General features: G+C 36.8%; 1 protein-coding gene across 2 annotated transcripts in view; it reads left to right on the forward strand.

The window, feature by feature from the left end:
• The window catches only part of LOC136024904 (protein disabled-like), a 70,165-nt gene that overhangs the window by 29,317 nt on the left and 13,190 nt on the right, over window positions 1-27,658 (forward strand). For both annotated transcript variants that reach the window (XM_065700465.1, XM_065700473.1), the window contains exons 3-5: window positions 1,716-1,948; window positions 3,088-3,231; window positions 12,056-12,163. In XM_065700465.1, the coding sequence (XP_065556537.1) occupies window positions 1,716-1,948; window positions 3,088-3,231; window positions 12,056-12,163 (485 nt within the window). The remainder of the gene's footprint in view (window positions 1-1,715; window positions 1,949-3,087; window positions 3,232-12,055; window positions 12,164-27,658) is intronic.

Genomic DNA, 27,658 nt, shown 5'->3' on the forward strand with positions numbered 1-27,658 from the left:
CTTCATTACCAGGAACTGTTTGATACACATGGCCTAAATGAAAGGCTCTTAGCTAAAGAAGATACCGATTGGTCTAAATCTCCGAAATATGACTAAAACATACATATTTCCCTTGTTGGACCCCCCTCCCAATAATCCTAGTAAAGTCTGTTGAGTTTAAATATTTTTATGATAAATCGCTTTATTTGTTGTATTTTATGATCTTTTAGCCTCCTGATAAATATTTAATGTTATGTTATATATCTTATTAGTTAATACTGTAATTAATGTTACAATACCGGGAGCCCGGGTTATGTCAAATCAGTAATTTCGATTAAACTAAGAAAAACTGCCGCTTGTTCAATTCCTTCTTCCAATTAATACTTCACTAAGTCAAACATTATATAGGATTTTTATCCTCCTGAAATTCGTATTGATTCTCACTGTTGTCATCTAACCGCAAGTTTCGTTTATGACTCGATGTAGTCATCGGTGTGGCTTGTCTTCTAACTACACATTTCGTTGTTCAGTTTCATTCATCATTATCTCAAATATTTTTTCCACATCTTTTGCTGTTTGGATTCATTCATCATCTGATATTTCAGAATATTAAAGATTTAAGCTAGGTAAATGTTCGATGTGGAAAGTGGTAGGACATCTCTAGATGTATGAAATAAGACAAAGAACGGTTGACAATTGGGATTTGAGAATGAATATATTTATTACTCCTGTGTGTCCGAGAAGATTTATCAGGGTAAATATAACTACCTTGGAGTAGGAATGTTCTATCTCTGCCTCCAAACCTTCTAGAAGCTGTTACGTTATTTGTGTAAGATATAATAGACTAAGTTGTGTAAATTTATTTCTATTGATTAGACGCGCGTTTATTTAATGGTTGTTATTATATTTTTATTGCCAAGGCTCTGTTGGCTGTTCTTGCTTTTTTTTTTTTTTTTTTTTTTTTTTTTTTTCTTTTTTTTTTATCTATGAAAAGCAAGAACTGGTAAATCGTATGTATAGCACAACTCACCAATCAAACTAGTTGTTTCGACGATTTCAATTACTTCATTTTGAGTTCTAATCCTAAAATGGAAAGGTGAAAAAAAAAGCCAGATGAGAGACAATACTTAAAAATATCAAGCCTATACAGGGCAAGGCTGCTTATAGTTGGTAGAGGGTGTGAGCCAGATCAAACTTTGTCATTTTTGGAAAAGTTTAGGGTTTTACTTGTGAGGGGGCTCAACTTTTTCTTTCTTGTTTGCAGGGCAAAAAAGCCTCTTGATTTGTTGTTTGAAATGATTTGAAAGAAAGGTATCTTTTTTACAGAGTAACTTGTTTTGTTTGGGACAGAGGTTTCCCCTCCCCCATGATGAAAAATTAATTAAATTTGTAATTTCTGAGAATACTGAAAATTATATCCAGGTTTTTTAAAACAACACTTAATTTAATAGACAATGGTAGAATAGGTCATGCGAAAATGACGAATAAGCGTATTCGTTGTAATGGAAATCATTTTGAGGATTTAATTATGTCAATTAGATGTGCATTATTCTACTGCGTTGTTTCTTGCCTTGGCCCTGTCCATTGTTTTTTGTTGTTGTAATAAACATAATAAATTATGCCTTGATAAAAGAAGTAAGAGATGGCTCGTCAATATACGAGTCAAACTGAAACTTTTTTTCTGTTCATTCTTTTCTGTTATTAGCACATTAGGAAACTTTTTTTTTCGTTCTTAGGACAGGAAAAGCCTCTGGATTTGAGCAATCCACACCGTTTTGAAGGAGAAGGTGTTGTCTACAGAGCCAAACTTATTGGTGTGTTAGAAGTGAGTGGTCCTAGAGGTGACCCCATTTGTCAAGAAGCGCTGTCTGAGTTAAAGGTTGCAGTAAGGGCGGCTGGTGAACATAAGCAACGAATATTCATATGTATTGGCTTGGATGGGATCCGACTTAGAGACGAAAGAAGTGGGGTAAGTTTTGAAAGTTTGGGAGAAGTAATTTGTGCAAGAAATGGGGTATTTAAAAATTTTACCTGAAGATATTTCTAAGTTTTTTTATAGCCTAACCTATTTTGCATAAATTACCTAACAGGTTATAGCCTAACCTATTTTGCATAAAGATTTGGGGTTTAAGGTTTATGTTCCCTCTGATTTTGTAACAAGCCTGAAGCTGCAACTAGCACAAAAGGGACAGTGAATCTAACCATTGGTCATGGTGGTCAAATAGCTATCCAAACACTGAGCCAGAATTATGATATTGCTTCAACCTTTTCTTAGAGAAGGATCAAAACTCACAAAAATAATAAGAAAATTCATCTTTTTCACCCAATTTTCACCGTTTTAGATCTGAGGATACTGTCTAACCATGTGAGAAATCTAACCATTGGTTATGGTGGCCAGAATTATGATAGTTTTCTTAGAGAAGGATCAAAACTCACTATAATAATAAGAAAATTCACCCTTTTGACTGATTTTCACCTAATTTTCACCATTTTAGATCTGAGGATACTGTCTAATCATGTGAGAAATCTAACCATTGGTTATGGTGGCCAGAATTATGATAGTTTTCTTAGAGAAGGATCAAAACTCACTATAATAATAAGAAAATTCACCCTTTTGACTGATTTTCACCCAATTTTCACCGTTTTAGATCTAAGGATACTGTCCAAGTTTCAAAAATGTATTACAAAATTTTGTGGCAAAATTTTGCGTAGCTGTTTTGGCGTCTGGCAGCTTGGTGCCGGAGTGAGTTTTTAATAGTAATAGTTGATGTAGTCGGAAGATGATTTTGTATTTCTCAAAAGTTGACTTTGAAAGTCTTTCTCCCCCTAAAGGTCTGGGCCATGCGAACCCACTGATCTTGCATGAAACTAGATCGTGTCCCGTTTGGGGGGGGGGGGGTCTATCTTAATCAGTAGTGTAATGACGATAATGTTAGAATATATGTAGATTTGTGGAAAATAAGGTTTTTTATTTAAAGTTTCCCCCCTCCTCCCCTGGAGACAATTAAAATGAAATATTTGTCTTTGTTTATTGTTGATGTTGTAAAACTGTCTAAAATTGAGAGTACAACATTACCACTTGAAGCGCACAATTAATGGTTTTTCTAGGATTGTCTTTATCATCATCCGGTCCATAAGATTTCATTTATCGCACAGGACATGACAGACACACGTGCTTTTGGATACATATTTGGATCGCCGGATCAGGGTCACCGTTTTTTCGGAGTAAAAACGGAACGCACAGCATCAGCTGTAAGTAAGATTTGTTTATCTTTTTGTTTAATATATTTGTCTATTATTATTTTATATTAGGTTCTATTATTATAATAGTTTATTATCTTCAATTTTGGTTGTAGTCCTATCTTTGTCGTTAGATCGAACTCAGTTATGTCCATTCCTGAAAACTGCGATTTCCTTTTTATGGAGTTTTTAAGGAAGCGTCGCATTTTCGTCTGTGTTGCCACGTTCAACAATGAAAATTAATAAGCCGATCAAAATAGTCAAACTACAACACTTTTTGGCAGTAAAAATTTAGAAAATTACAATTTGTTGCTTCTCATAAGCAACTGCATCTTCGATTAAACTACCCTCTTCAGCTGTTTGATACAATATGTTTTAGCTTATTTTTCGTCCATTTTGCACTCATATTTCTTTTTTTTTAAAGTTTGGAGCCTGCAACTACTAGAATCTGCTTAATTGAAGATTGAGACCTTTTTCTATAAATACTAAATTTTTGATTTTTTGAATTTTTTTTTATGATGTATGTGAATGTGCAAGTTTCATCTGAAGCAATTCTTTACACTTACTCTTATTTTTTCACTTCTTACGTTTTCACTTTCATTGCCCTTAGTATTTTAAGCAGGAAATGAGGTAGCCAGTTATGATAACGAAAAAGGGGGACATGTGTGTGTGTGTTTGACCTTAAATACATTACAGCTCGATAATTTGGGAAGACACAAATGAAACAGGGCTGTGTTCGCCTATTTTAGACGTTTCATTTCATTACATCATAATTTGTTTCGAAAATATTATAAAAGCAAATTGTTTTCTTAGCATTTAGCGGTTATAAAGAATAGATAGATAGATAAGTGTATTTCAAAAGCCTAAGGGCCATATACACACAACAATATAAATAAATAACACACAAGCAAGAAAATTAAACAACAGTACAAATTACAAGCACGCACAGAAACAGAATACAGCGCGAAAATATCTAAACTAACGACAAAATAAGTTAATCATAAAAACTTTTCTTCTTACTAAGGATTAACGGACTTTTCCCCTTTATTAATAATATTTTCACTCTTAACAACCTATTCTAAAAATATTGCCAAGGACTCCCACGCTTAATTGGTCGTCCCATAAATCTTCCGCTTTCCCGATTGAAAGAGAGAGAAAAAAAGAAGAGAAAAAGAAATTCTTGTGTTTTGTATCATATAACGGGAAAGAGAGAGCACTTCCAATCTTGATGGGAAAAAGTTGACTCTCAACTAGAATTCAACGGAGGAAATTTAGTGTAATTCTATTCCGGGAACGTGGAGAGAAGAAAGGATAAATCTTCCGCTTTCCCGATTGAAAGAGAGAGAAAAAAAGAAGAGAAAAAGAAATTCTTGTGTTTTGTATCATATAACGGGAAAGAGAGAGCACTTCCAATCTTGATGGGAAAAAGTTGACTCTCAACTAGGATTCAACGGAGGAAATTTAGTGTAATTCTATTCCGGGAACGTGGAGAGAAGAAAGGATAAATCTTCCGCTTTCCCGATTGAAAGAGAGAGAAAAAAAGAAGAGAAAAAGAAATTCTTGTGTTTTGTATCATATAACGGGAAAGAGAGAGCACTTCCAATCTTGATGGGAAAAAGTTGACTCTCAACTAGGATTCAACGGAGGAAATTTAGTGTAATTCTATTCCGGGAACGTGGAGAGAAGAAAGGATAAATCTTCCGCTTTCCCGATTGAAAGAGAGAGAAAAAAAGAAGAGAAAAAGAAATTCTTGTGTTTTGTATCATATAACGGGAAAGAGAGAGCACTTCCAATCTTGATGGGAAAAAGTTGACTCTCAACTAGGATTCAACGGAGGAAATTTAGTGTAATTCTATTCCGGGAACGTGGAGAGAAGAAAGGATAAATCTTCCGCTTTCCCGATTGAAAGAGAGAGAAAAAAAGAAGAGAAAAAGAAATTCTTGTGTTTTGTATCATATAACGGGAAAGAGAGAGCACTTCCAATCTTGATGGGAAAAAGTTGACTCTCAACTAGGATTCAACGGAGGACATTTAGTGTAATTCTATTCCGGGAACGTGGAGAGAAGAAAGGATTTGCTTAGGAAATTCTCCAGATCTAGGCCTCAAATTATTAAGACTCGCTGTCTTTGTGACTTATAATAATAATTCATATTGTGTCTTATAATAATAATTAATAATAAATTATTCCAGAAAAAAAAGCCCGTGGGCCATAGGAAAATTACATAATACACAAACAACAAATTAACTACATTAAATTAAAACTATTTAAAGAAAACGCTCCCGATGCACCGCTGCAATCCTGACAAACCTTGCTATCCTTTTAATACTCAGGAAATTTGTATCATTCATTCTATCTACCATCCATATCTCATTCAATTTTTCTTTACCATACATCTCACGCCTCCAATCATTCAATTCGACACATTCACACACAAAATGTATTAAACTTTCATCCTGAGATCCGCACATAGGACAAGCAATAGATACTACCTTCTCCCCTTTTCTCCCTTGATACTTTCTTTTCTCCCCAATCAAAAATCCATTTCCCCTCCAATCCAAATACGCCTTCAAATCCTCTCTACTTATCCCAACCTTCCAAAATACCTCCTCCCCCCAACTCCTCTTTATTTGTTTATAAAATTTTAACGAACCTGAACGATCCAGACTTGCCCACCATATCTGTATTTCTTGATTCTTCAATCTCTCTTGTACCTCCCTTATTACTATTTCCTCCATACCCATAATCCCCTTTCCTTCATTCCACCATTCTCCTAATCCACACTTGTCTAAGATGTCCTTAAACAAATAGAAAAAACTTGCTTTCTAGAATGTTTTGTATTTCCATGTACATGTTTAAAATTGACTACTCAGTGGCGGGCTGAGCAAACTCAATATATCAAAATATATAAACTTAATATTTATAGTTATTACGCGTCTTTCCAAGAAACATCACTGATTTCTTCGTTTTCATTTTTTTTCATGGGGGATGGTGGTGGGGCCTTATAAATACTTGCCATCATGGATTCGACTATGCATAGGTATTATCATTATAAAAATTAGTATTTGAAGTTGCAATAAGCCGAATCCGCTATTTTCCTCAATCGATAATTTTCCTTCAATCCCTTTTTTTGTAAACAACCATTCAAAAACAGGTTCACCTGTGTTTCTAAATTTGCCATAGTAATCTGAAGTGTTTCTGAATTCGTCGCAACAAATAATTTAATTATTTTTTCGTATTAAAATGATTTTAAATAAATTAAATTAAAAAAATACTCTTTTTAACTAAAATTGCTAATATTAACAGCTGCGATCTCTTGAACTTTGAATTTCAGGCTTGCATGGGGAATAGGTCGAGTATTAATCAAACACCATTTTTGATCGAAAAGACTAATTCGGCAGTGATGAAAAAGTATTAACAAAATAGAATGTATCAAATTTGGTATCAATAAAATGTATCAAATTTGGTATCAATAAAATGTACCAAATTTGGTATCAATAAAATGCATCAGATTTGATACGATAAACTGCTTCACTAATATACTGATTGCATGAAAACCAGGTTTCTTAGCATGCCCTTATTTTGATAAAAATTGTAATAAAAACCTGGATTGTGTACACTGTTTCTAATTCTTCTGGCGATAATTTTACGAAACTCAAAAAAGAACGGCTATAATCCAAAGGAAAACAAGAGATAAATGACCTCACCCTTTGCAAGAAAGTGCTTTCCTTTTTTTGGAAAAGAAAATCCAGGAAGGAGGAAAAAAGAAAAGAGTGGAGAAAAATTAAAAATACAATCTTTCAAGGTAAATGACCTGTTTCCAAAAAGTAGATTCTGTTTCCAATGTTTTTGGAAGGGGAAATTAACTATTTTGCTTAGTATCCTCCCACGAACTAGCTTTATTAAGATGGAAATTGCTAACATACAAAAGACATTGATTGGATATCATCAAGGGACTCAATTTGGGGCTCGAAATGATAGGGCGTATCTCATTGTTTTCGAAATTTCACAGGATATGAAAGAAAATATTTTGAGGTGTTCACCACCTCGAAAGGCAACTATTCAATATTGCCTTTCCAAAGAAGGGAAAGGCAATATGGAATAGCTTATGACCAAAAAATCCGATTTTATGAAAGTTGATTGGCTATGACATTAGGTTCAGTGTTTTGTTAGTTATATGTATTGAAACTTGCATATTGCAGATATGGTCGGTTTTCTCTGCCGTCGATGAAGTTAGCACACTTCCTAAAACGTAGTTCTTGTTGATGTAATTCTTGTTGAATATTTCTCTGTTTCTAAATTAAAAAAAAAAAAAAAATTCGATTCGCCCTCGGTCGTGGTAATTCAAAAAGCATTACATTAAAATTTTGTTTAAGCTAGATTTGCCCTTCAGGTTAAGCGGATTTTATTGATTAGTTCAGTTTATTACTTTGGTACTTTGATTTCAATTTGCAGAGGAGGGGGACCAGGAGACCCGTGTCATCCTAAAAATACTTTTTTTCTATGGTTGGTCGTATGGTTTTTAGTATCTTTGACGCATGAGAAAGTACACAGGATAAAAATGAAAACTGATGTTAATACGGAAAAGGAAATTGACGTCTGCCATCTAGCCAGATTCTTTTTGAGTCTTTAAACTTCTTTTTGTTTTTCCCTTTTAGCATTTTTTGTGGCGAATTTCTTCTTTCCTTATTGGCTGCAGTAAAAAATTCCCACTGGCGTGCCTGCCTCTTGCGTTTAATGATTTTGTTCCTTTTCTTAGCCTAAACTAGCCTACTGAATGTTTCCAACAGCATATTTAACCTGCCAAAATTTTTCCTAGCTAACCGAAGGCTTCTTGACTCGGGATGATTCTTGAAGAAAAACTCATTAATTACCAATTATAGAGTAATTCTACCTTTGGTCTTGTATCATTCCAGATGAAGTATATCAATTATCTAATTTTCTTTTGAATTTTCATATGTTAATAAATTCGCGAGACACTACATTGTCAGTAGGACTTGTGGCTATTCAAGGGATTTGATTCCTTCAAGGATAACCTATCTTGTCAAGAAACTTTTCAATTTTGCGTTGTTAAACTATTTAGAATTGATTGGGTGGTCTTCCTATGACTTGCAGAGCTTGGATAACAAACACGAATGTGTGACGGAAATACCATTTAACTTCTCCTGTTATTTCTAGAGATAATATTCGGTTTTAATGAAAACTAAATCATTAGAAAGTATGAATTTTGTCTTTTTGATTAAATGGAGCAGACGTTTTTTAAGTTCAGGAAAGGGGAGGCTCTAAAAATGTTCTAGTATACCTACTGGGAAAACGCTAAAAATTTGCTCAAAAGAAGCATCATTCGAGCAATTTGGCTGTTTCTGGAGTTCCCTGTGTCGCTAACTGCTTCGATTGAAAACCTTGCCAATACAGTGGATGTAAAATTTCATTGTCTTTTCAATCAAGTTCATTGAGTTAAACCAAAGATTGTGGCTAGCCCCCTGAAAGAATTTGTAAACCTAATCTTCTTGTGTGAAATTGGCGACGATCCAACTTTTGTAGTCCTCTATTCACTTTAATTCTATACCTTTTTAAACCTCTTTCTGAAATGCCACTTATATATTTACTCTATAAGGTAATTGTATCAAGGTTCTTTGTACACTGTTTTTTTTAATTTTTCTGCATATTTTTTTTCCAATTCCCCAGCGATGCCTGCACCTTTTCATTGGGAAATTTTAGTTTAGATTTTTGAAGTATAGCTGGTTTTTGTAAAATTTTAGTGAGTCTAAATTACTCATTTGCCCAAGCTAAAATAGGAGCTCAAGCTAAAATTGAGGTTAATGACAATACAAACAACTAGGAAATATGCGAGAAAAGACAGGTTCAAGCCTTACAACCTCCCCCCTCTGCGTGTGTGTTTCTAAGGTTTTACAGACTGGCATTCTAAATAAAGAACAAAAATGTGACGAAAATTTTGCACTTTTTTTTCATTTGCACTTCTCTCAATCGATTTCAGTGACTGTGATTAGGCTATTCACCATTCCAAAGTTAAAAAATGGCTCGTTCTTTACATTTTATTATATTCTGTCTGATGAAAATCACCATATCGAAAAGAATGCAATGATATGGGCCAGAAAGTCTTAATTCTGTCTTTTAAATGCTATATTTCTCATGTTCAGTGATGACGAAAGATTCTTGCTGCAAGCTCGTGTGCAAGCTATAATTTTAAAACTTGCCTAATGGAGCATTTAGTTGTGCCAGGATGAGGCTGGGGATTGGTTCACTGTCGAAAAAAGGTGTAAGATAAGATAAGATATTTATTTCAAAAAAATCACTATCACAAGCCCTCAAAGGGCCGAATTCGGACTTCGGAGTCGACTAATAAAACAAACAAAGCAAAAAACACAAAGCTAATAATAATAAATAATCAAATTATGAGTCAAAAAAATAAATAAAAAAATATATAAGTCAGAAAAAAAGGAAAGGGGACAAAAAAGTATAATAACACAGAAATGAACAAGAAATAAACATATATATCTACAAATTAAAAGGGACACTAAAGGGGGGGGAAGAGAAACTAGTTGGCTATTTTATTTATTTTTTCTGTGATGAAGGGGACAAAGGTTTTTTCATATCTGGAAGTAACGCAGCGAATGGGAGACAAAACTGGGATAGGCTCAGAAACAGCTCGAGGCTGTCGTAATCTGGATGGTGAGTGACGTTTGGGGAAAATACTTGCCGTCCGAGGGTTCGTTATTGCATTTTTTGAAAAACGGAGGCACAACGACGACCTCCTTCGCTCAAGGGTTTCCAAACTAGCTTTTTTTAGGAGCAGAGAGTAAGGCACCTTGCCTTCTTTGAAAATTATTCGCAAGGCTCTTTTTTGGATTGACTCAATTTTGTCTGATTCTTCACGGGAGATGCCAGGGTGCCAATGCGGACGGACAAAAGACGTGTACAACCTTAAGGAGTGAGAAGGGGGGACGCTATATTTATTTAGGAGCTTAAGGAGGGCGATAGACGCATTAGCTTTATGGATGATATCTTTAACGTGGATATCCCACTTTAAATTTGAAGAAATTGTGACTCCAAGTAATTTAACCGAGGATGCATAAATTTCAGGAGGGATAGGATTAAGAAAACAGGGCGAGGATTTGAGGAAACAAATCGGCATTATCATGGACTTAGAGGGGTTTACGGTCATATCTAGGTCCAAAGCCTCACTTCCAATTTCATTGAGAATACTCATAGGGTCACTTAGTAAATTTCTGAAGTAACTTTCAACAATCGTTAGGTCATCAACAAATTTCCAACGGTCAGGAACTTCCTTCGCAAGGCTGTTAACCATGACTGAAAAAAGGAGGGGGCCTAGGAGAGTTTCTTGGGGTATGCCATTGTAGATAGGGAGAGGATTTGAGTAATGGTTCTGGTATTTAACCACCTGTGATCTATTTGTTAAAAAGGAGGCAACCAATTTTACCAGTAAGGGATCGATATTGAACTCGCTTTCTAGTTTCTCAATTAAAATATTGTGTTAACAAGGTCAAAGGCTTTCTGAAGGTCAATAGAAATTAAGTTTAGCCAGGAATTAGGTTTTTCGAGAATTTTCCCGATGTGGTCAATAAGAGAAACGAGGTAGTGGGAAGTAGAAGTTGATTTTAGGTTTCCAAATTGTTTCAGGTCAGTAAGAGGTAGGATTTTTTCCTTTAGCAAATCTGCAAGGAATCCTTCATACAATTTTGAAAAAATAGGAGTAAGCGTAATAGGCAGACTTCTAAATGTTTAATATCTTCAATTGGCAGCTTATTCATTGAAAAAATGACTTAGTCAAGTCTCACTCGCCTACTCGCTCAGTGTATCGTTGAAAATTAGGTTTTTTTAACCGCCCGGATATGGCCTTCTCATTTCATTACGAGAAAAAACGTTGTTGCTCAAGACGAGGGACTGTAATTATTCCATGCAAAGTTTTTAGCTATTCACATACTAATTGTGCAGTTTTTATTTCAATCTCATTTCATTTTTATGGTGTCTCATGCTATATTCAAAATTCCTATAAATTTCGGAATAAATTCTTACCATTAAGTGTAATTAAAATAATAGTAACCATTCTTGAATCAGCTTCAACGTAATTCTTCCTCACCTTACAGTTTTTATTTTAAACAAGTTTTAAATTTTTTTATTATTATGGGCCTGGGTTTTTTCTTTGCTAAGCTGTCCTTATTTGGTCAACGATGAATATGTCATACACAGAAAAAGTCATAGTTGGAACTGTAAAGAATTAATCAGACAGCTGAGGCTTTCAAATATGGCATCATATCCAGGAGAAGCATCAAAAGATACGTGTGTCATACTATCTTTTTGAAAGAAATGCGTGTTGCATCGTGTTTTATAAGATTCAGTTTTCTCAAAAAATACTTTACATTTTTAGCAATATGGTTTGTTACTTGCAAAATGCACGTAGATCTTCCGATTTCCTTTCAAATAAGTCCTTAAAGATCTCTCTATGATGTTTCAGCATCCATTTAGTGGATTGCCCCACTAGTCTAGTGTCTACCGAAAAAAAGGATACACTGCTACATTCCAGGGGAAAAAGTTGTCCTTGTTGCTCTAAATGGGGGACTATAATCCTTCTGAATTGAGTTATCGGCTATAATTATTTTAATGGTCAATTTTTCATTTTGATCCAACACCATTTTGTGAGGTTCCTGGGTATTTTTGAAATAACTGAACAAATTTATTTTCGGAACTAGCTTTTATTATTAAGATTAATCGAAAATAATTGTTGTTCCTAAAGCAGCTCTAAGGGGACAACCTTGATAAAGAAACAAATACTTATGATTCTCATTTTTATTTTAGGTTGTAATGGCCATGCGTGATTTATTTCAAGTTGTTTTCGATTTGAAGAAGAAAGAGATTGAAACAGCGAAAAGGCTTGCTGATGAATCACGTATTATTAATGGAATGGTAAGTAATGGCTCAAACATATATAATATCCGTTAGTTAATGACTAACCCGTCCAGTGACACTTATTTATGCGTCATGATGGATTGTCGCAAACATTTAATTTTTTTTTAATGTTTTGGTCATTTTTGTCTTGGCCAAAAGTGACATATTTAACTTACATAATTGGTAAAAAAAAATTGTCTTGCCCGTCATCAGTACTATCTGAACTCAAAACCTGTTCCACGCTACACAAACATCCCGAATATATCTCACACACATTTTTTTCAAAACATTTTTTTTCTGTCAATTAGTAGTACATGAAATATTTAGATTTTTATTCTTTATTTCTGGTATAAGTTGCAGTTATAAGCTGTAATTTGTAATCTGTTACTGTAACCTGTTGTTTTAATCACTTGTAAGCTGTAATTGAAAGCTATGTACAAACATGCTAACATGTGGCTTTCATGATTATAAAACAGTTGTGAAGTAAAACAAGAAACTATAGATTAAATTAAACTTGAATTTATGAAAGATTATCTAAAAATTCCATAAGAACTGCTCGCAAGTAATCTTTCGTGGGTGTGATTTGTTGGTGGCAAAATTTTTTGAGGGTCCTAGATGGAAAGGTTAGAAAAAAAGGAATAATTTTTTGGGGTTTAGAGAGTTCAGGGTACAATTATAAGCTTGAAAAGTAACATTAAAAAAGACTAAGTCCTTTAAACTGAAGGTTAAGGTGAATGTGCACTGTATCGACCTTCGCATTACCTAGCATCCCCTCAGTACCTAAAAGAATCATGTAGACAATTTTACCGAAAGACATCCAAAAACCTTCCTTCTTTAGAAGGCCTGCATTCCAGAACCATACTTGTCCTCTGTAGCTTCCAATTTTCTGATCTTGGCTCGCAGACTGATCTTGCTATTCTTCCAAACTCTTTCCAATTGTAGAGAACATCCTGGGCCAAGTCTATTCTACTTTTAACACATGCACTGCACCCACTATCTTGCTAATAATATCACCCATGTTAGCGAAGTTTGACTGGTACCCGTCTGATGGACTGTATTTCAAACAGTCATCAGTTGAAAACAATCTGTTCAATCCCGCTTTCTAGGGTTGTAATTAGAGGAAGGTTGAGATGGTTAGGACAAGTTTTGCGGATGAAGAATGATGGATTCCCAAAGTTTGTCCTTTTTGGCTTGCCACCTAGGGTTAAACGAAAAGAATGTCGTCCCACAATCAAGTGAGAAGAGGTCGTGAGAAAACAGTTAAAGGATATTGATATTTCTTGAGGGAGGGCAAAGAGAGAAGTTTTGAATCAATTGATATAGAGGAACAGTGTGCGGAGCTGCGTTGGCCTCAGGCGGCTTGGTGCTGCAGTGAGTTGTTAGTAGTAGTAGTAGTTGTAATTGCCTTGAATTGCTTTTGAAATGAAGAAGAAAGAGACTGATACAGTGAATGTCTTCTTTGTGAAACCACGAAACTGTAATTGAATCTCAGTAGGCCTATACATTTCTAACAGCTACTGCTCTATGCCTGTCCCTAAGGAACCGGTACTCCTCTGTCGATGTTTGTATTTACTTTTAAAGAACCTCTTAAGGACTTTGGGGTCATTTCAAAGAGATTAGAAAGAAAGGGGAGAAAACAGTGCTAATTAGCAATAAATCAATTTTTTAATGGCCTGTTGTCATACCAACTCAGTCTTAATGGAGTAAAGTTTATGTTAAATGGGGTTTTAAGTTATAAGTGTCAGAAGATACAGCCCCCTACAGGACTTGCGTCTTTTATGTGGTTAATTTTCTTATATATTGATATATTTTTTTTCGCTGAAGTAAAATAGAAATGGTATATCTCTAAAATAGAATTAAATGCCTGAATATATTAGTATTCTGGTCCTGTTCACCAAAGGTATACTATTCTTGTGATTTTTTTTTATCAATTATCTGTTACTAGTGTTACTAGTGTTGCCAGAGTGTTGTCTTCTCATCCTCCCCCAACCCCTACCTCCTCTGAAATGTCAGGATTTTAAATATTTACACAGGATTAACCTGTTTTGCCTCTGTTTAACCTATTTATGTAAAAGGAGCATACAAGTCGTGGCTGATTTTGTTCAGTCTTGTAACTGAAAATAATTTGATCGTCAAATTTGAAATAGAAAGTTATTTGAGCTGATATTTGAAATGGTCCAAGACTGCTCTTCAAAATTATGCTTCTAGATCATATACTGATGAGGGTTAGAATATTGTCTGTCGTTTGGCTTAATATTTTCTAGCATACTGACTATAAACAAACGTTAAACACGAGACAAATATTTTTTCATGTGAAATTGGGCTTTTGTGAAAGTTGTTTTGTAACTTTAAGCACCCAAAAGGAGAGGAAGGCTGGAAATATCTCCCTTTTTACCATACATCCCCTCAAAGATCAAACCTTCATAAAAAAATGGTTTTCGAAAAAAAATGGGACACCTTATGCATAACTAAAGTTGTTTTTGGCTTTTACCCATCCCCCTCATATTTAAGTTATAATTGAGACACATTAATGAATTCACATGCAGAGGCGTAGCTAGAGTTTTCAGCGCCTAGGGACAATGTCGGTGTTTGCCCCCCCCCCCAACCATCACTATCACAATATAAATAGATCATAGTATTGATGAAAAAAAAACTATAGATTCTAGATTCCAGGCTAATCTTCAACTATTATCTGCCCATACTATAAAAAAATTTGTTTCTGTTCCAAAAACCATTGTTGACGAATTTGCTCAATAAGCTTACAGCTATTTCCCCTTGCTTTTCCAGCTATTTCCCCTTGCTTTTCCAGCTATTTCCCCTTGCTTTTCCAGCTATTTCCCCTTGCTTTTCCAGCTATTTCCCCTTGCTTTTCCAGCTATTTCCCCTTGCTTTTCCCCTTTTCAAACGTATGTTTTATGGTAATTGCGGAGTGCAACATTAATTGAAAATTTTTATTCCAATTTTTCCTCTTATTATTTCTTTCCCTTTTTAGTACTTTAGTCAAGTAAATTTGGTAAATTTGTGTTCCATATTGTTACCATTTCTGGATGATAAATTACTTTAAAATTGTATGAGTATATGCACTTTCAATGATAGTACAATAATAAAACATCAAAATTCCTCTTTCTTGTATGTTCCCTCTTGTGTGAATAAAACAACATAAATGGGCTATTAAGGAGAACAAAATGTATAAAACAAGCACTGTATTACAAGGCTTTATAACGCAATGCTTAGAATTCTTGCCTGTGGTCATGGTAACTGTGATTTGAATCTTAGAAAAGACTATTTTTTTTCCTTAGAGAAGACCTAAAAGTCAAATAATAGATAAAAAAAAAATTCAACTCGTCTTCAAAATAGACTAAAAATTTGAAAATTTTTAATATTTTTTTGCTCGAGAATTTTTGAAATATAAGAGAAAACAAGGGACGCAAACCGCATTGGATTTTACATAACTTGATTTTTTTGACTCGGTCTGCACAGCTCACCGACTTTCTTCATTTATGCTATCAAACAGTTCGTGGTAACTAACTGTAGTAAGGAGCGACCCGGCTCAATAGTAAACGAAACTCTAAAAAAGGGAATTTCGATGCTAAAAGATATATCAAAAGAATCGGATTTTTATGCTGATTTTAAATATACAAGTTTCATCAAATTTAGTCGTTGTAATCAAAAGCTACGAGCCTGAGAAAATTTGCCTTATTTTGGAAAATAGGGGGAAACACCCCCTAAAAGTCATAGGAGCTTGACGAAAATCACACCATCGCATTCAGCGTATCAGAGAACCCTAAAGAAAAAATATCAAGGTCCAATCTGCAAAAATGTGGGATTTCGTATTTTTTGCCAGAAGACAAATTACGGGTGCGTGTTTATTTGTTTGTTTGTTTAGTGATGCAAAAGGGCTCATGCTAACGGAAATGAAAAGTTCTAGTGCCCTTTTTAAGTGACAAAAAATTGGAGGGCACCTAGACCCCCTCCCACGCTCATTTTTTTCCCAGAGTCAACGAATCAAAACTTTGAGATAACCATTTTGTCCCGCATAGTCGAAAACCATAATAACTGTGTCTTTGGGGATGACTTACCCTCCACAGTCCCTGTGGGAGTGGCTGCAAGTTACAAACTTTGACCAATGTTTACATACAGTAATGGTTATTGGGAAGTGTACCGACGTTTTCAGGGGGATTTTTTTGGTTTGGGTGTGGGGTTCAGGGGAGGGGGCTATATGGGAGGATCTTTCCTTGGAGGAATATTTCATGGAGGAAGAGAAATTCAATGAAAAGGGCGCAGGATTTTCTAGCATTACTATTAAAAAATACAAAAAAAAACAATGAAAATATAAACATGGAAAGTTTTTTTAATTGAAAGTAAGGAGAAGCATTAAAACTTAAAACGAACAGAGATTATTACGCATATGAGGGGTTCTAAAAATACTTTAGCATAAAAAGCGAGGTATTTAGGAGGAGATAAATACTTCGCTCTGTATGCTAAACTATTTTTAGTAATTTCAACTATTTATTCTACGGCCTTTCTGATTCAGGGGTCATTCTTAAAGAATTGGGACAAAACTTAAGATTTAGTTTGAAGAGCGAGGTATTCACGAGGGGACAATCCCCCTCATATATATAATCAAAAATATAAGAATATAAAAGTTTGTTACGTAAGTTAATTCTTAAGTTACGTATATTTTTTACTAATAAAAACGTTCATTAAAAATTAAAAGTTCTAGTTGCCTTTTTAAGTAACCGAAAAATTGGAGGGTAACTAGGCCTCCTTCCCCACCCCTTATTTCTCAAAATCCTCTGATCAAAACTAAGAGAAAGTAATTTAGCCAAAAAAAGAATTAATATGCAAATTTTATTATAATAATTTATGTACGGAGAGCCAAAATCAGGCATGCACTAATTCAAAAACTTTCAGAAATTAAATAAAAAAAGCAAGTTTTTTGAAATGAAAGTAAGGAGCGACATTAGAACTTAAAACGAACAGAAATTACTCCGTATACGAAAGGGGCTTTTCCTCCTAGACGTCCTGCTCTTTACGCTAAAGTTTTTTATTGTTTTAAAAGTAGAGTTGCAAGAAAGAATCAAACTTTAGCGCAAGGAGCGGGGTGTCGAGGAGGAAAAGCCCCTTTCATATACGGAGTAATTTCTGTTCGTTTTAAGTTTTAATGTCGCTCCTTACTTTCATTTCAAAAAACTTGTTTTTTTTATTTAATTCTTTACTAGCTTGCATCTATTGCTGTAATCGCTTCTTTAAACAAGCCATGTGTAGTGTAAGGCGAACGTAACAGTGGGAGAAATGTGAAAAACATGGATTAGGGGTAGATAAAGAGGTTGCAAAGACGATAGATAATATTCAACGTGATCAAGAGATACAGATTTGGTATTACTGAAGAAGCCTGTCTGATTCTCTGCGCCTTTACGCGTTGGTGAAGGGGTTTTGCTTCAGGTGGATTCAGAAAAAAGAGGAATTGAAGAATACAATTGCATTAAGGGGAATAGTTACCACTTGGAGTAACAAGGAAGTAATTAGAGAGAAGCAGTGGGCAAGATGGTCCTTATTTTTGCCCGATGTGTGGAATAATGGATAAGAGTGTGGGGCATGTGAAGTATGACTGTGTAGAATTGAGCGAGTTGAGAGATGAAGTATATGGAAAGACTGAGTTTGATGAGAGATGACTGGTAAATTTAATGAGAGATGATTGTTTTGTAAGTATTAAACAATTAGGACGATTTCTCATCAATGGAGTACAGAAGAAGATTTTCGTAATTTGTGTTTCTCTTTGTTTTGTGATTTGTGTTTCTCTTTGTGCTGTGTGACGGTTACGTTATGTTATTGTAATGACAGTTATTCAAAAGATAATTTCCTTTTTATTTTGTTTTGCCATGGCCCTAGGGCTTTTAGTGCAATTGAATTTACTTACTTACTTACTATAATTAAAGAAATATAAAGTCAGAAAAACAGGCTTTTTGGATATAATAAACTGTAGACATTTGCATACAATTGCAGTCAACGCAATGAAATTGAGCAAGTATAAAGTTATGTATTCTACAAACATCATTCTTACACAGCCTTTTAAAAGTGTACACATACCCTTAGAGACTTTGGAAGAGGTTGATTCGGTCGAGATTGAAGGTTCTAGTGCTCTATTTATGGTTAAAAGTGATCAGAGGTCGACCAGCCCCCCTTCTACCGTGCTTTTCCCCTCTGAACAGCCTGTAGCCCCCTTGAATACAGTTTCAAGGGAGATATTTCACTAGAAGGACAAAAGGTCCAAAAAACATACCTTCAGGTATGATCAGACTCGTGGTGCCACACTGACAAGGACCTCGATTTATACACAAGTCAAATTCTTCCTAGACCCATTTTAGTAGAAAGCGAATGCATTGCGAGTCTTGTTGAAAACGGGGGGGGGAGGGATCCTTATTGGTATGCTAGAGGAACAATTTCATCATGTTCCTTCTGTATTAGCATTCATTCTTAAGCAATTAAATATAAAATAGACACAAGTAGCTTTGTCTATTAGACGAAACAATAAGAAGCTTTGATCATAACAGTTAAAATTTGAGGGGTATTTTATTATTATTCTTATAGCAAAAAGGACAAATATAAGAACTTGGAATTCCAAGCTCTTTGGAAGTCCATACAAGCCTACCACTAATCCCAGAAATGTGCAACTAGACCATTTTTTTCAAATTTAATGTGACACCAACATGAATTTTTTGATTAATTTCAAAGGACTACAATAATTTCCCACAAAAAAGAACGTTTCCTCGAATCTATTCCTGTAATTTTTCAGCTTTACAACGCTTAAGCTGTGTTGAATAAGAAAATTGGTTGTAAATTATAAGTAAAGTTAAAGCGTTCCGAGGAAGCTGCTCAAAGAGTTAATTCAAAGAGAAATTTTAGTATAAATCCTACAATGGCAGAAGAAACAGCCGAGGAAGCTGCTCAAAGAGTTAATGCCAAAAGGCTTGCGGCTTAAAGAAAGCGTGCTGAGGAATCACAACAACAGCGTGAAAACAGGCTTGCGTCAAAAGAGAAATTACCAAAAGAAAGCATGCCAAGGAATCACAAGAGCAACCTGAAAATTATCGCCTGGCATTCAGGTACAGCCCAGTCGATGATTATAGCTTGAGTAGATGTGTTCAAATCGGGACTATGTCTGAAATTTGTCCCTATTGCAAGGCCTTGAAATTTAATGGTGAAACAATGGGAGTGTGTTGCGCCTCAGGAAAAGTTAAACTTCCTCAACTGGCTGCACCACCAGAGCCATTGAAGACTTTACTTACTGGAACTACGTCAGAATCTAAGCGTTTTTTGTTAAACATCAGAAAATATAACTCATGTTTCCAAATGACGTCGTTTGGTGCCCAAATCGGAAATCAAGATCAATTTATGCCTACTTTCAAAGTAAAAGGGCAAATTTATCATAGAGCAGGGTCCCTTCTATCATTATCAGGCGAGAATCATAAATTTTTACAACTGTACTTCATTAGTGATAGAAATTCTGAATTGAATGCACGTTGCGAAATTTCTCCCGACGTTGAAAGGACTATTGTTTCCCAATTGCAACATCTTTTCCACGAAAATAATAATTTAGTGCATCTGTTCAAAACAGCAATCGATTTGATGCCTACTGATACGCATAAAATTGTTATTTCTGCTGACAAAACGCCTACTGGCCAACATGTGCGTAGATACAATGCTCCAACTATCGACGAAGTGGCAATCGCTATGGTCGGTGATCAGTCTTTACCTCGAGATATTATTCTTCATAAGCAAAACGCTCAGTTGGTAAGAATTGCTCAAACTCATCGATGCTACGATACCCTACAATATCCCATCATTTTTTGGGGTGGAGCCGACGGCTATCACTTTAATAATAAATTGATAGATCCATCCACTAACAAACAAACGGATAAGAAATGTAGCGCAATGAATTATTATTCTTATAGACTAATGATTCGTCTGGATGAAGACAATTATATTTTAAAATGCCGTCAATTGTTTCACCAATACATCGTTGATATGTATGCAAAGATTAAATCCGAACGTTTGCTATTTATCCGTCTGAATCAGACCAAGCTCCGCTCTGAACGATACATTCATTCGCGAGATGCAGTTGTAAATGACGGTAATACCACTAACGTTGAAAGATTAATTATTTTACCTTCGTCACATGCTGGCAGTCCCCGTCATATGCATGAATATGCTGAAGATGCTATTGCGTATGTTCATCTCTATGGTCGTCCAGATTTATTTATTACATTTACATGTAATCAATCTTGGGACGAGATACAGCAGCTTTTACTTCAAGGACAATCGGCAGTTCATAGACATGACATTACGGCCCGTGTCTTCCGGCAAAAGTTGAAATCACTGATAAACTACATAGTAAAACTTAAAGTGTTTGGGTCAGTGCGATGCTGGTTGTACTCAGTGGAATGGCAAAAGCGAGGATTGCCACACGCACTTACACTAATACGGTTGTTTGATAAAATTTCTTCTAATGAAATTCACGATGTGATTTCCGCTGAAATACCTGATGAAAATGTCGATAAGGGGTTACATGATATTATTGTAAATACGGGAAACAGAAATACGGGAAACAGCCTAACAAAGGCAAGTGATCGTAATGAAAATTACACCATCGGGCTTAGCATTTTACATTCAGCATGTCAGCAAATTATTAGATGACCCTTCTGCGGACGTTTAAGCTCCTATCTTCAAAATCGTTAATTTTGTTTTTTATCCAAAAAAAAAGGATTGCAAATGCGTTTGCAAAATTTGCATTTTTGTTTTTTATTAAGTAGTTTCCATAGTAATATTACCAGAATAAGTTAAACAAAATGAGCAGCCTCTCCATAAGAGCCACTGTCGCCCTTCCCCAAATATTTTGGTAAGTGACGCCTCTAGTTAGTACCGGAGCAAGTCCATGGGAAGTAATCACTTGTACTTCTTATTCTCAGCCTGTTATCCCTGTGTACTTTCATCAGAACTCTTCAACAGTTGAAACTAATTTCATATTTTCAAATTAGTTTCTTTATATTAAACAAACAAATACAACATAGAGACAATAGGGAAAATTTCAAGACAGTGGAAATTATTTCTGTAGATATTTCGGCCCTATGTCCAAGGGCCGTCTTCAGCACAATACAAGAATAAGAGAGAAACTATATATATATATATAAAAGAACTTACATCAAATTGTGAGGATTAAAAACTGAATAATTAAAAACACTTTTTAAAACTTTTTTTAAAAATAGCCCTAGCATCCTTACTTCAACGAAGTTCAACCAGGACTGGCGAAAAGAATGAAATGAGAATATAAGCTCATTCAAACTGAAGAGAATAAAATGATTAGATGCAATTTCTTAAAACTAATCTTGCTTGTTTAGCAGCCTGTCTCAAAGGCCTTTTCGTAGTTGGTTCAGTACTATTGTAAATCGGTTTAGTAAAATATTTTGTTAGATCATTTTTAATTAAATTTGAGTATAAAGAATTTAGTGAGTATTCCCCCAAGTCCCTGTTCAAAGAAATATTATTATTTATTTTGAGATTAATTTCGATTGATTCTCGAACCACCTGTTTTATTCCCAAATCATTACTAATGAGTGAAGAGTTTTCAAAATGTATAATGTGGGACGGATTATTAAATATATGCCAACCTAAAGCAGAATCAAAGGAGTTGTTGGAACTATTTGAAATTAAGGCCTTGTCTATGTCATTTTTATGCTGTTGTAACCGTTTGTCTAGATTCTGATGGGTCCTGCCGACATAGTATTTTCCGCAATCACATGGTATTTGATAGACCCCTCTTTGGCGAGTAACTGGGGTCTTATCTTTACCCGAATTTAAGAAATTGATGATTTTAAAATTATTAGTAAAAACTACGTACAGATTATTTTTTGTGCAAATATTTTTAAATTTTGTTGTGATCTTTGGGATATACGGAAGATAGAGAATATTTGAGGGCTTATTAGTAGCCTCACATTGTGAAGTATCTTCTTCGATTTTATAAGAATGTCTTTTTATTCTACGGTTAATTATTTTATTGACAAAAGGAATGGGGTATCCATTACCAAAAAGAATATCTCTGATAAAGTTTATTTCTGAATTTATATATGAATTGGAGCAAATATTCAGGGCACGATCAATGAGGGAAGTTACAACTGCTCTTTTAACTTGTGGGGGGTGATTTGAATTAAAGTGAAGATATCTATTGTTTTGTGTTGGCTTTCGATATATAGTAAAATCCAGTTGATCAGCATTGCGAATAATTAATACATCTAAAAACGGAGGTTTATTTTCAATTTCAACTTCTAGGGTGAACTGCAAATTTCGGTCATAAGTGTTAAGATGGCTGGGGGAGTATGACATAACTAGGGGGGCTACCCACTTTGATCAAATTTTTCATTTTGATATAGGTTTTTTTTTAGAAAAATCTACATTTTGGAAAAAAAACTAAATTAGCTTTTTGGATAAATTTGCCGATGATCTGGATGCATAAACTATCATCAAAAATCTGGTCGATGATAGTTTCCGACATGCTACCTTACTTCGCAGCAGCTGGTCACAACAAATACACGAAGTTGGCGAGGCTGTACCTACAGCAGATTAACAGACTTGAACATACAAGTCCAACACTTTTCCGGTCTTTTGAAAAAAGCTTGCACTTTGTGAGAATAACTGACAGATTTTAGGCCGGATTATCCATAGATTTGGCAATAGAACAAGAACTGATGAAAAGTCTGAAAACGGCAATCGGATTGACTAGAGGTAGAGGAAAAACGGAAGTACAGAGACTTCAGTGGGTAATGGGACGTCCAGCCTGTGCTCACGTTAATCTTTGAATGCAAGAACTGACGGATGTTTCGGATCACAAAAGCGACCAACACATATAGTCTGGTATTTCAACACAGCAAAGGACTGCAAAGATACACAAATAGTTATTGACTTTGTCGAGCAATTGTCTCTTTTCGAGGGTGATCCACTATCGCTTCGAAGCCTTGGTACTGGCATGACTGCCGAAGAAAACGTGAACGCCGACAAAGAAGTGGAAGTCGGGAAGAATATTCTTGAGGGAATGGTAGGGAAATGTCTGAAGGAGCCTTCCTTCAAACAACAGTCTTTATCAGGCAGTCCTTATGATGGTGAAGCAAAAACAATGGGGAAAAATCCACCATTTAGACCATTTAGTCGTTGTTTTTGATGATCCTGGCACGTTCCGATAGCCAATAAACCAGAGCTAACAAAAGCTATCAAACGACTTTCAGAAATTGATACTATTGGGGAAAATCTTAGTCCGACTTGCACCTACGTCTTAGACGGGCGCGCTTTGCTTTAAAGGATTCCCTGGATGAAGAAGGAAACATACCTGGAGATCTTAGACCGGTACTGGAACTACGTTTCGGCCAAATATGCAGACGCCATTATTGTCTTTGATAGCTATGACATCGCTGCTTCGACAAAAGATATGACTCATCTTTAGCAAAACCGTGTCACTGGACGGGAAGTACTGTTTAGCCAAGAATGAGACTAACCACCAAAGTAGAGTACATTTCTTTAATGTACTCTATTATTGTACTAATGTACTCTATTTCTTTAATGTACTCTAGATTATTTACAGGGCAAGGGTCAGAGAACCATCCAAGCTAAGGCTGATGCTGACTTACTTAAATGTGTTTACAGCAGATAAGTCTTCGAAGACTTGCGACACTGTAGTTATCAGTGATGATACCGACTTGTTGGTGCTGTTACTTTATCATTGTATTCCTGAGCACCACAATTTCTACTGCACAGTGACCCTGAGGCAGCCACTTCAGGTGCAACCTGGGACATCGAAGCCATTGTTAAGAAGATTGGGACTGAAATCTGCAAATTGCTTCCTTTTGCTCACCCAACTCTTGGCTGCAACACAACTTCCCGTCTACATGGACTTGGCTAAGGAATTTACTTTTACTTACTTGTACTTGTGGCGGGAATCAGGCGTTTCCACCTCGCCCGGCATCGATGATCTTAGAGACCTTCTTGGACCATGTTGATCGATCTTGTGCCAGCTGCTCTGCAAAGGCACTGTGTTGACCATCTGTGACCAAATTTTCTGAAACCTCCTATTGGTTCAAGGTCTGACTTGGCCAGGTTCCACCAGTTCTTCCTCTGTCCTCCTTGGCGTTTCTTCCAGTAGCTAATAGGCTCAACTAGAAGTATTTGGCGAGGCAGGTACTCTGGCGGTTTCTGCAATACATGGCCCAACCATTTCAAACGGCGTTCTTTAACAGTGAGCACAACATGTTTCTGAATATTGCATATTCGACATATATTCACGTTGGAGATACGGTCACGTAGCTGTACTCTGAGAATTCTTCGTAGACAAGTATGCTCAAACAACTTAAGTGTATTCTTTTGTTGTAGTTTTGCCGACCATGTTTCGCACCCGTAAAGGAGAACGGTGGGGACTAGTGCCATGTAAATTCGAACTTTCGTTTGGACACTGATTTCACGGCGATTCCATAAGGGTTTCCGAAGGGAGGCAAAGACTGTCTGCGCTTTCTGTATTCTCTGTTGGATATCAGCGTCGGAAGATCCGTCAGTACAAAGCTGGGAGCCTAGGTATGTGAAACGGTTGACTTTTTCCAGCTGAACTTGGTTGATAGTTAGTGGGAATGGTCCTGTGTCGTGGTTAATAGCCATGAATTTCGTTTTCTCTGTGCTGACTTTCAAGCCGATCAGATCTGCCCAGGCCACAACGCTGTCAAGCATGTTTTGGGCTTCTACAGGGTCTGACAGGAGGCCAACATCATCCGCATAATCGAGGTCAGTCAGCGAGAGATTCTGTCCAACCTGCGCTCCTGGATAAGACGATAGAGCATTTTCAAGCACCCAATCGATGCAATAATTGAACAGAGTCGGAGAGAGGACACATCCTTGTTTTACTCCGAACTCAACCAGAAATTCTTCAGTTTCTTCGCCATAGATTCTAACTCGGCTCACTGAAGCGTCATAGTATGCCTTCATCAGTTCAACAAACTTCAGCGGCATTCCGTCATTCTCCAGGATCTTCCAAAGTTTCTGGCGAGTGACAGAGTCGAAGGCAGCAATGAAGTCCAGGAACATCAAGATCAGGGGTAGGTTGTATCTTTCAAACTGCTGGATAATGAGGCGAAAGGCGAAGATATTATCAGTAAGCCCTCTACCTGGTCGAAAGCCGGCTTGATTTCCTCGAGTTCTTTCCTCCCTTGCCCCTTTAAAGCGGTTCAAGAGTATGATCCCGAATATTTTGACGGCAATGTCTATGAGACTTATTCCGCGGTAATTTTTGCATTCGGTTTTGTCTCCTTTCTTATAGAAAGGGAGGATGACTGATGTCTTCCAGTCTTTTGGAAAAGTGTTGGTCCTCCACACTTCGTCGAGAATGCCATGGAGCTGTTCAGCAGTGACCTCAGGGCATTGTTTGTATAGTTCCGGGGGGAGGCCGTCTTCACCTGGGGCTTTGTGGTTTTTAGGGTTTTAATCGCTTTTAGTATTTCGGCTCTGGTCGGTGTATCCAGCTCGATATCATAAGGTTCTTTAGAGACGGAAGGTGGGAAGGCATCATGTGTAGATGAAGGAGATGGGTTCAGGAGGAGCTGAAAGTGATCCTTCCATCTTGCTGAACGTTCCTTCTGACAACTAATGATTTTTCCTGATCTGTTTTTGATTATTTCTGAGACAGCAGCTTTCTTACCAACGGATTCCTTCAGGATCTGGTAAAGCTTGCGGGTGTCATGTAAGCGTGCTGCTTTCTCTAATGACTCGGCAGCATCTTCCCACATTTGGCGGCGGTCCAGCCGAACAGAGCGTTTTACCTGTCTGCGTAACTCCTTTGTTTCTTCTTTAAGGCCTCCCATCTTTTGTCTTCGCTCACCGACTATTGACAGGGTTCTAGCGGTTATCCAGTGTTGTCGTTTGATTTTTGCTCGGCCTAGGATCTCATCGGCAGTCTCTGTCATCACGGTTTTAAAGGTCTCCCATCTCTTATCGGGGGTTAGGTTTTCATCAGAACTGAGGGCGTCAAACCGGTTAGTTAGTTCCAAGTTGAGGGCCTGCCGCACTTCTTTGTCTTGAAGTTTACCGATGTCGAAGCCGACCTTGGACTTGTTTTTTCTTCGAATTGCAAGACGTAGCAAAATTTTTGCTACGACGAGCCTGTGGTCAGATCCAGACTGTGAGCCTGTGTCCGCGCCATTGTAAGAGCGAGAGTCCTGCACGGAGCTTCTCCAGCGCTGGCGTTCGAGAATTAAGTCAATTTGGGCCTTAGTGACACCGTCATTTGAATGCCAAGTTAAGAGGTGGCTAGGTTTGTGTTGAAATATGGTATTGGTGATAACAAGGTGGTTCATCAAGGCATAGTTTACCAACCTCTGCCCATTCTCGCATCTGTGACCCTGTCCAAATTTTCCCAGGATTTGTCTTGTGGTCTGGTCAGATGGACCAACTCTTGCGTTGAAGTCTCCAGCAACAATCAAGTAATCACGTGCGGCTATAGAAGAAGACTTCTGCTGCAGTTCACCGTAGAAATCATCCTTGGTCGTTTCAGTAGCGTCACGGGTGGGGGCATAGGTAGAAATTATGGACATATTTGCAGGGTTTCCTTTTAGTCTGATTCTAGCAAGTCTACAGGAGACTGGTTCCCATTCTAGGAGAGCGTTTCTGGTTCTTTGGTTCATGATGAAACCAACTCCATGGAGTCCTGAATTATCTTCTATTCCGGAATAGAAAAAGTGGAACTGATGTAGTGTTTCTGGAGCCGTTATAACTATAGAGCCAGAACCGGAGATTCTTGTCTCGGATATGCAGAGTATGTCTATGTTGTACTTCTCCATCTCATGGACAAGAAAAGCTTGTGTGGCTTCTTGTTTAGCGGATCTTACATTCCAGCATCCAACATTTATCCTGGATTTTGCCTGTTTAATGACTGTGGTAGGTTTTCCTAGATTTATGGCGTTGAAAAGATTTTTCGACTTTGCCGCCATATTCAAAGTCGCGTCGCCTGCCGGGAACGCCGTAGTACGGTTGGCTAGTTTACTTCTCGACATCCGCGCCAATACGGGGGCCGCGTCGTTTGCCGGGGACGCCGTAGTTGTTACAACTTTTCTTCTAGGTCTCAGATCCATCAATGTTTCTTGGGAATAGAGTTGACCGCAAGGTCCCCAGTCTTGCGGGTCACCCGGAGCGCGTTGGCCACCAAATCGCTCGGCGTGGAGCTCAGTGGTGTTTACACCCTTCCACCGCTTTGAGGTGCGCTGCCGGATTTCCTCTGCTGCCCAGGGACGGAAGATCGAGCCTCATTGCCTGTAACTACCATCACCGCCATGGAGGTATACAGGCTTAGCTTGACCTTTGACTCCCACCTAGAATCAGCAGGGGCTTTAGGAAGGGAATTTTGGCTAAGGAATTGTGCTTAAACGGCTCAGTTTAGACAACGGACAGTTTAGAGAAAATGCTTTAACATTTTTTTTCAAATTGACGCTT

This window comes from Artemia franciscana, chromosome 1 (assembly GCF_032884065.1).
Source record: "Artemia franciscana chromosome 1, ASM3288406v1, whole genome shotgun sequence".
Taxonomy (NCBI): Eukaryota; Metazoa; Arthropoda; class Branchiopoda; order Anostraca; family Artemiidae; genus Artemia; species Artemia franciscana.